This window comes from Mustela lutreola, chromosome 11, assembly GCF_030435805.1.
Source record: "Mustela lutreola isolate mMusLut2 chromosome 11, mMusLut2.pri, whole genome shotgun sequence".
Lineage (NCBI taxonomy): Eukaryota > Metazoa > Chordata > Mammalia > Carnivora > Mustelidae > Mustela > Mustela lutreola.
The window spans coordinates 67,702,000-67,711,429 of record NC_081300.1 but is presented as its reverse complement, the minus strand read 5'-3'; the positions used below and the strand labels follow the sequence as shown (position 1 = coordinate 67,711,429).

Sequence of the window (9,430 nt, the reverse complement as noted above, 5' to 3'; positions counted from 1 at the left end):
TTAAGTTAAATATAAATATATATATAAATACATATTTATTTCTCATCTCTTGAATAGGACTATATACTTACATATATATATTATGACATATATATATATATATATATATATATATATATATATATATATATTCTTCTGCCTTCTGTGGTGATGTGGTTTTATCAGGTAATGAAGAGCCGCTAACACTTAGAGTTGCCAAAATATGTGTTTTTTCCATGATTACAAGTGGAAATCCATCTCCCTAAAGAATGAGGAGGACATGGCTGAGAGACCTGGGAAGGGGCTGAAATTCAGGGTTTTGAAATAACGGGAAGAGTGGGAAGATGGGGGCCAGAGAGCAAGGGTTGGAGCTGCATGAAGGATGGGGCCAGAGCATGAAGGCCTCTTTGGGAAGTGCAGCGTTTGGGTTTTCTGCCAAGAGCAATGGAAATGTCACTAGAGGGGGTGCCTGCCTGAGGTCAGTGAGTAAGATCCCTATGCCTGCGTTTAGGAGAGAGTATCTGAGAAAAGCTAGTGATCCTCTTCATAGGAATTTACTAGAAGGCCTTGGAATCTGGATATTTGGAGAACATATGCACAGTGAACCCTGAGTGTAACCCTGGGGGCACTGAGGAAGGGAAAATTTATGGAATCCACTGGTCAGATATTGAACACATCTGGAAAACAATAACATCCCACATTTAACTTCTACTAAACTAAGACAAAACATCAAGAAATATAAATAAATATTTTTAATAAAGAAATATTATGACACCTAAGACAAACTCCTGCCAAGAAATATATGCCACAGATAAGTAGAACCTATAAACTTGGGATTATGAACTCAGTTCCTCTTGACGGGTAAATGTGAAGCCAACAAAATCCATTATTTGTATTTATTTCTTTACCCACCATTAAATCAAATGTAATCTCCATCAACAAGTTTAAGGCAATATTTTCACATGTTTGCTGCATTGTCCTCTTTGGAATATGACACCGAGTGCTTGTATTCCTACAAAATTCCCTGTCTTGCCTTTCCTAGAAACAGTCCATACAATTTCTTCAAAGCATCTCATGTGTCCCCCCACTCTGTATCACCTGACCTGATGCACACGTGGGTCATTCAGTGTTATCTAGAATGTCCTCTAACTATATATGCACATATTTACACATCCCATGGACTAAGCCTCCTCCAGGAGAGAGAACTTACAGGAAGCAAGCACAAGCATCAGAATACTAACAGGTTTCCCCGACTATTGTACAGTCTCTTTACACCACTTAGCTTTTATGAAACATTTACATAAGTACCTGCTTTTACAGATAAAATAAATCTGAAGTGGATTTTCAGTTTTCTATTAATAGAAAAAAGAATGAAAAGCCAAACTAACGTTCATTTGTTTTTCAGGGAGACACTACAAGATAATGCATCACTCAGAAAGCTAGAAGGGAGTCATCCAGCTCCTTCCCTGGGAACTACACATGAGCCTCTCAGTATTAGGACACCAGTACTTTGAACTGTGTATGCTATCATATTTGCTTTATCTCTGTTTATTTTGTATATCTGACACCAAAAAGTACCCTTAGGTATTAGAGAAGCCTGGAAAGCCTTTTTGAGTCTGGAAACATGCAAAAGTTTGTGCACATACATTAATGTTAATAGCTTCTTTATATCATGCCATCTTGGCTTACTAAAAACCCTTGGAATGATGTGCTTTCAGAAAGCAGGAGAAAAGTACTAAGAATTTTTGATGGATGTGCGTATACACAGGGAATAGAGCAGCTGCAGGAATCAGCTGGGCACTTAGGGTTTTGGGATACAGGGACTGCTGCAACCTGTGACCAGCAGGGGGAGATGTGGGACTGCCTTGCGATCCCTATATGGGTGGTTTACTGAGGTACATTCACTCAAGGGAAGTGACCTGGGGACTGGGACCTGCTCTCTTTGATGAGGACTCAGCAGCTGTGTCTTCTCAGGTCTGGCAGAGTCCCATGAGAGGGAGCTGTATGTGGTCTCAGCAGGTGCTTCCCAGGGGGTGAAACCAAATACCGTCCTCTTCAGTGGGTGGTGTGAACTAAGCTCCAACATCAGGGCGCAGGGAGGGGCTGGGCTGACACTGGATGGACCCCATTTGCATGGACAGCCCTGCCTCTGGCACAGGGTGGAGGAGAAAAGGAGGCCTGGGGCAGACCAGCCAGGGTCTGTGTCACCATGGCCTGGATTCCTGTCCTCCTCATGCTCCTGTCTCTCTGCACAGGTAGGGAAAGGCCTCAGGGACACAGGAGCCCCATATGACATTTTCCATGTTCAGGATTTTGAGGCTTTCTGTTTTTTTATTTTCTGTTTGTTTGTTTGTTTTGTTTTTCCCACTTATAGTTCCATCACCCATGAGTGTCTGTATTTGCAGGATCTTTGGCCCAGCCTGTGCTGACCCAGCCGGCCTCACTCTCCGCATCTCCGGGAACAACAGCCAGACTCACCTGCACCTTGAGCAGGGATATCAGTGTTGGTAGTAAATACATGAACTGGTACCAGCAGAAGCCAGGGACCCCTCCCAGGTATCTCCTGTACTACTACTCAGACTCAAGTACACAGCTGGGACCTGGGATTCCCAGTCGCTTCTCTGGCTCCAAGGATACCTCAGCCAATGCAGGGATTCTGCTCATCTCTGGGCTGCAGCCTGAGGACGAGGCTGACTATTACTGTGCAGTGTGGCACAGTGGTGCTGGTCACCGTGACACACAGATATGGGGAAGTGGGACAAATACCTCAGCCTGCTCACAACATTGCACTCTGACTCTCTTCCAAATTAAAATAACTAGAGTAAACACTGACTGTACTTGGAAGTAGCTCCCAGATCACAATATCCTTTCTACCAGGTTCTTATGCAACCTAAGTGATCTCTCTCAGGGGGAAAACAAAACAAAACAAAACAAAACAAAGACAACAAAATAATCATGGTAATGGAGAAACTTTGCCTGGTGATCCAAGTGTAAAACATCAGAGACTGCTGTGCTCGCATTTTTTCTCTCTTTATAAAGACACATAAACTTTCCTTAATTTTCTTGAACAGAGCCTGCAGATCATCCAAGCAGGTGGACAGTCCTCTGCAGCATGGACCCTATTCCTACAGGGCTCAGAACACAGACCCTCCTTCCCTCCATGCTCCTGTGCTTAGGACTGGCTGCGTAGCTCTGTGTCTCAGGAATAAGGTCTAGGATTGGTGTCGAGTGTGGACTCAGAACAGGAGGCATTCTGGGGGCACAACTGACTTGGAACAGATGCTGGATTCTATCATTTCAGCTGTGATGTCAGGAGAGGGTAGTTAGCCCTGGGAGGAACTTTAAGTGTCTGTTTGCAGATCTCTCAGTGGGGCTTGTGGGGGTAAGGGGAAGGCTCCAGCCCTGCTATAAAATGCTGAGCCTGTTCTAGGGAAGGTGGGTGAAGTAGATCCCACAGATGTGAAGGATACGCCCCTGACATTGTCAGGGCCCATAACCCCTGAGGCAGATTTCCTGAGCCCACAGGCACTGACTGTGTCCTTCTCCTTTTTCCTGCCACAATAGGGCTTGTCAGTGATCCACACAGTATGGGGCAATGCAGCACCATGAACACAATCACCCCCACCTGTGCACAAGGATGTTCACCCCATAAGCTTTTCCAGGAATACGTCCTGCTATTTGTGACAACTAGGGTAGACCTGAAAGACATTACCCTAAGTGAAATAAGGCCTACAGGGAAAGACAAATTGTGCTTTTTTTTCTTGTTTATATGTGGAATCTACAGGAAAAATAATAACAAAAACACTGCTGCATATTTTTAGTAATGAGGATGATTTAGAATAGGGTAACACATATAAGGATATAAATATTTGTATGCATACAGCTTCTTAAATATAATCTGATTGTCAACTAATGATTTATAATAATTATAATATACATAACAGTGACACCTGGATGGCTCAGTTGGTTAACCAACTGCCTTCAGCTCAGGTCAAGATCCCAGAGTCCCCGGACTGATTCCTGCATGGGCTCCCAGCTCTAGAGGGAGCTGGCTTCTCCCTCTATCTCCCCTCTCATGTGCTCTCCTACTTGCTCTCTCTCTACTTGCTCTCTCTCTCTCTCAAATAAATAAAATCTTAAAAAAAAAAATATACATAACAGAAAATTTATTGTTTCAATCACTCTTTAATGTGCAAATCAGGGATATGGGGTATACTTCCAATGTTGTGTACCCATTACAACTAGCCACTTCTAGAATTCTTCATCATCCCAAGGAGTAACCGTGTACCCAATAAGGGGATGTGTAACCTGGATCTGGCAAAGGAACAGGGGCTCCGGAAGCCCATGCCAATTCAGCAAGCAACAGAGCGCAGTAGGCAGCATGGATGGGGGCTCTGGGCTGATGTGGCCTGTCCCAGATGGGAGCATTCTTTAGGTTGTGCTTCCTACCCCAGATTGACCATGTGGATGCACTGTGCCTGCCATGACATGGGTATCAATGTGCCCACTGCAGGGTGCCCAGTCATTCTAGCTTTGTGTCCCAAAGTGTGCCACGAAGCACCAGACAGAACATGAGGATCTCATTTGGGGCACCTGCTAGATGAGTCATGCTTATCTCTATCTGAATCTCCTCTAAAATCCATGTCAGCTCTTCTCCAGAGACCTCACAAAGGCCCTGTTATCAGTCTAGGTCCTCCCTGATGGTCAAGGGGAACTTCTGTTTATTTGTTTGTTTGTTTTATTATGTGGAGTTGATCTGTGTATCTCTAGGCCAATATGATACTGCTTTCAATACTATAGCATTATAATTTGAAAGCAGGAAGTATGGTATCTCCAGTTTTGTTCTTTCTCAAGATGTCTGGGCAATTGGAGATCTTTTCTGGCTCTATACATAATTCAACATTTTTTTTTCTATTTTTGAAAATAATGTCACTGGAATTTTCATAGGAAATGCTTTGAATGTATAGATTTCTCTGGGTAACAGGGAAATTTTAATGTTATTTTTGTCATGGACAGCTCTGAATTTAAGAATTACTTGAAGATCACGTGTGAGGTGTAAAGATGTTTCTAAGATGATACCCATGTGTATGGTTCAGAATTTGAGTTGATGATGATGGTCCTAATGAAGCTCGATATACCTATTTAGGGCCTAAGTTAAAGAGGTGGATATTTGCATTTTTTTAATTTGCTGATTTATTTGCTTTAATTCAAAAGTATTTACTGAACAGCAGCTAAGTATCAGCAAGCTCCAAATACTTAGTGCTGCAAGGAGAAAAACAAATTTGTGAAGACCATGGGCTCATGATCAGTTTTTATCTGACTCACTATGAAAGGCAGTGATCAGATATTTTATATGAAGTTCAGAAGGAACCATTAGCATTTGTTTGAATAAGACACAGAGTTGCATGTTAAGTGAGATGATGGATAGAAATAAACAGCATAGACACACACACACACACACACACACACACACACATTTTCCCCTTATCAGAGCAGAATGGACTAGATAACATCACTGGAGAAAATAATTGTGTTAGTATTTATAGCATGAAGGAATTTCTGGATCATGAGACTGAGTGATGTCCTTGAGACCTCCACCCCTAGGTCCCCAAATGTACTGGGATGAACCTACTGTCTGGTGCAGGAGACCCATTCACACCTGGCGTCTCCCCTCATGCCTGGGCATTCCTGGTTACACCCTGAGTGCTGTGTTGTTGACCATCTCCTATGGGTGCTCTCAGAGAGGAGACACAGAAGAACCACATTTCACTTCTTTATAATTCTCTTCTCTCCTTGAAGAATTCCCTGAACATGGTTATTAATGAACTCTGAGCCATCAAGTGCAGAGTGGAGGGTTATGTGGGTTTGTCAGTTAGTTTGGAAGTGTCCTAATATGAGACAGAGGTTGGCTATCTCCTCCAGTAACCCCCCCCCCCCCAAGAGACGGTGAAGGGACTTGCACGCCCTCTATACTTCTCACTGTGTGTAGGATATATCCTTCCTGAGGGGCCACCCACCTCTGGCCCCCAAAACACAACTATCTAAGTAGCAGGAAGAGCATAGGGTGATTCATGCTAAGGAGGCCATGTCTCTGAAACAAGGACTTGGGTGTGTCACCTGCAGCACAGGGAGGGGCCCCTGGGGGATGAGAACCCCATGTACCTATGTGAAGGTTGGTGGTGATCTAGGCAGGCAGAAGTGCAGAGTGTGTAAGGACCTATTTTACTGTCCCTGCTCCCCTTCCACAGGGGACTTAAAAACAAGTCTGAGAAACCAGCTCCAGGTGTGAAGGCCAAGAAAAACAAGGCTGTACCCCCCTCAAGTCTAGCCCTGACATAAGTACAGCCATCTTGGCAAAGCAAAAGCTGGCACCTTGCACTGTAAGAGTCGGTTAGCATAAGAATGGCCATCCTGAAGGCCAGGAAACCATTTTACTGAGAGTCCCTAACCAGCCCACAGGGCGTACTTAGCTTGAAATAGCGTACTTAACTTGAAATAAGAGAAAGTAACTAAAACCTGAAAAACAACTTAATCATATACCACCAGGGTGGTCAGGCGAGGGCGCCACAGGGACCAGATGTTACAGGAAACAAATAGTTAACTTGCAGAGATCACAATCTGGCAAGACAGGAGTCTCCCTTGGTTTGCAAATGTCCTGGTGATTTACAACAAAAAGGCTATCTTTTAAATGGCCCAATTTCCAGAGACAAGTGGCTCAGTTCCTCAAGGCCTAAGGTCGCTCTCCCCACCATAAAACTGAAGGAGGCAGAGGCAGAAGGAAATGTAAATAAAGTTAAATTTCTTCTAAACCTAAATCTCACTTAACCGCCAGGATGGCACCAGCGTGATGCTGGGGTGGCAAAAGGTTAAACAAAGTTAAACTGTCAAAGTGGGGCACAAGATATGTATGTAGCCATGGAGAAGTGCCTTGAAAATGCTATATAAACCCTTTCTTGGCTTTGAGTGCTCAGGGTCCTTGTTGAAAGCCGCTGTGCTGGGCGAATACTTGGACCCCACCCAGCTAGCTGGAAAAAAACCTCGTTGTGTGACTTGCATTATCAATAGTGCTCTCTGTCTAATTGAGGGGTGGTCGACTCTGTACCTTAACAAATGTCCCTCTCTCTACTCAGCTCCAGGATGTCCCTCCAAGCCAGTGGTGAATCTGGACTCTGAGGCAGCAGGGAGTGCTATGGGCTTGTCCCTCTGTGTTTGAGAGGTGGGGTGAGGGATCACCTGGTCACCCTGGCCTGGAACATTGCCTTGTGCTTCAGCTCTGTGCTCACAGGGGCCCAAGAGAGCTTCCCCAACCATTCCCCACACTTAAGTGTCCCCAAATTCATGCCAAGGGGCCCCAAGGAAGGGAATGATTTGTATGAAGGGTTCCTCTCTGCTATTCCAGGAGAGAGGATAAGAAAGGGATTGTACAGTCCTCTCACTTATGAGCTCAGAATCAGAGCCTGGGTATATCCACCAGGCTATCTCCACCAGGTATCTCCACCACCATGGCCAGGACCCTTCTCTTGATCACCCTCCTCACTCTCTGCTCAGGTGACTGGTTCTGGGAAGTAGGGGGAGTGATTATGGGGAACCCCAGGCTATTTCTTGCCTCTTTTTGAGAACCTCTTTTGGACAATCACCAGAGACTCACCTGTGTGGGTCTGTTGCAGGGTCCTGGGCAACTGTACAGGGCCCTGGGCACAGTCTGCACTGATACAGGAAGCCTCCATGTCAGGGTCTGTGGGACAGAAGGTCACTCTCACCTGCACTGTGACCAGCACTGGGAACCTCAACAATGTTGGAGCACGTTTTGTGGGCCGGTACCAACAGACTTCTCACAGTGCCACAAAACTGTGATGCTCAGAACCACTAGCCCTCAGGGTTCCCAGCTTGATTCTCTGGCTCCCACTCTGGGAACACGGCCTTTCTGACCATCTCTATCCTGTAGCCTGAAGCTGAGGTTGATTATTACTGCTCAGCATGGGACCACAGCATCAACAAGGACACAGAGCTGCTGGACCATGGTGACCTGGTACAGAAAGCTGCTCCTATTCCCCATGTCACTGCCTGTGACAAACAGGGAGACTGTGGAGACCCTGGAAGCCTGAGTGCATGACTGTCTGACCACAGAACAACTTTATAGGGAGAGTGACAATAGCTCCTTCTTTTGCTATTCTTTCATAAAACCAAAACAAATGTATTATAATTTGCATGCCATAAAGTTCAGTGCTCTAAAGTATACAATTCAATGGTCTGTAGTATATTTAAGTGAGTTGAGCAACTACCATCAAGATTAAATTGACATTGCCATCACCTGCAGAGAATCCCCTGACCCACCAGCAGTCATGCCAGTGTCCCCTGCACTCAGCACTCTGTGGCCCCCAATTCCCTCCTGTTCACAATGAATTCCTTACTGTGCACATTTCACAGGGACCGAACCCTGGAAAAAAAGTGCCCTTGTATGTGCTCTGTTCATTGTCATGAGGGATGTGTGTATTGTTGTGGGGGCATCACCACCATCTAGAAATATGCAGATTGCTTCATGTATGTACATGTCACTTTGTGTGGGGGGCATGAAAATCTATCTGTAATCTAATTTTAATGCATGGGATGTTGAAATGCTCATGATTTGCCTTTCCAAAGCTGTCTATAAAATAATTATGATTTCAATGTTCTTTTTTAATTTTTATTTCCCAATATCAAATATCCTTTATCAATTTTTTTAGGTTGTTCAAAGTAAATAATTCAGTCAGTGGTTCTTTTATTTGGTTATGAAAAGTAAAATTATGTTATTTAGATTTTTTTCTAGTTTTTCTCTTATGCATTTTTTTTCTTATCATGGGAGGTGGGCTGTTTCTTCTTTCCCTTTTTCCTACTCCCCTGTGCCTGGCAGACACTAAATGTCTCTTTGTCCCTATTTTCTCATCACAGTGGTGTTTTCAGGGCTCCCCACCTCAGGTGCTCACCCCATCTGCCCTACAGCACTGCATCTGAGACCTCCTGACTCCCTCTTGGTGGCCCATTCTGTGGTCAAGGCCCAGGTCTCCTCCTCAGTGTCCTGTGTCTTCACACTCAGAGAACTTTCTCCTCTGATGTTGGTTTAGGACTGCAGCTAGCTCCCACTTTTTTCTCCCACAGACTTCTTGGAAGTCTGAAACCTCACAGAAGCTCATGACTTCTGGGGTTAGGATGGGAGTGAGGACACCAAGGTGTTATGCCCCAATAATGGGTCCATGATTAAAGGAGCGAGACTGATACAAAGCGAAGGCCAAGCAAAGCTTTATTTTGTGCCAAGCATCAAGAATCTAACCGAACATTCAGGGTCGCACCTCTTACAAGAGAGGGTGACCCTTCTCTGTTTCACAGACTAGCTTTTAAGGGCAAAGGCCATGCGGTTGGGTCTGGCCATGCACAGGTGGCCAATGAGATTGTAACACACACAGGAAACTCCACA

The 9,430-nt window shown here is 44.7% G+C and overlaps 1 gene segment (V, D, J or C); it reads left to right on the top strand.

The window, feature by feature from the left end:
• Nucleotides 1–2,080: 2,080 nt before the first annotated feature.
• On the top strand, nucleotides 2,081–8,092 carry LOC131810989 (immunoglobulin lambda variable 5-37-like). The segment is given in 3 exon segments: nucleotides 2,081–2,234; nucleotides 2,385–2,800; nucleotides 7,925–8,092. Coding segments are annotated over 3 exon segments (630 nt in total).
• Nucleotides 8,093–9,430: the final 1,338 nt, after the last annotated feature.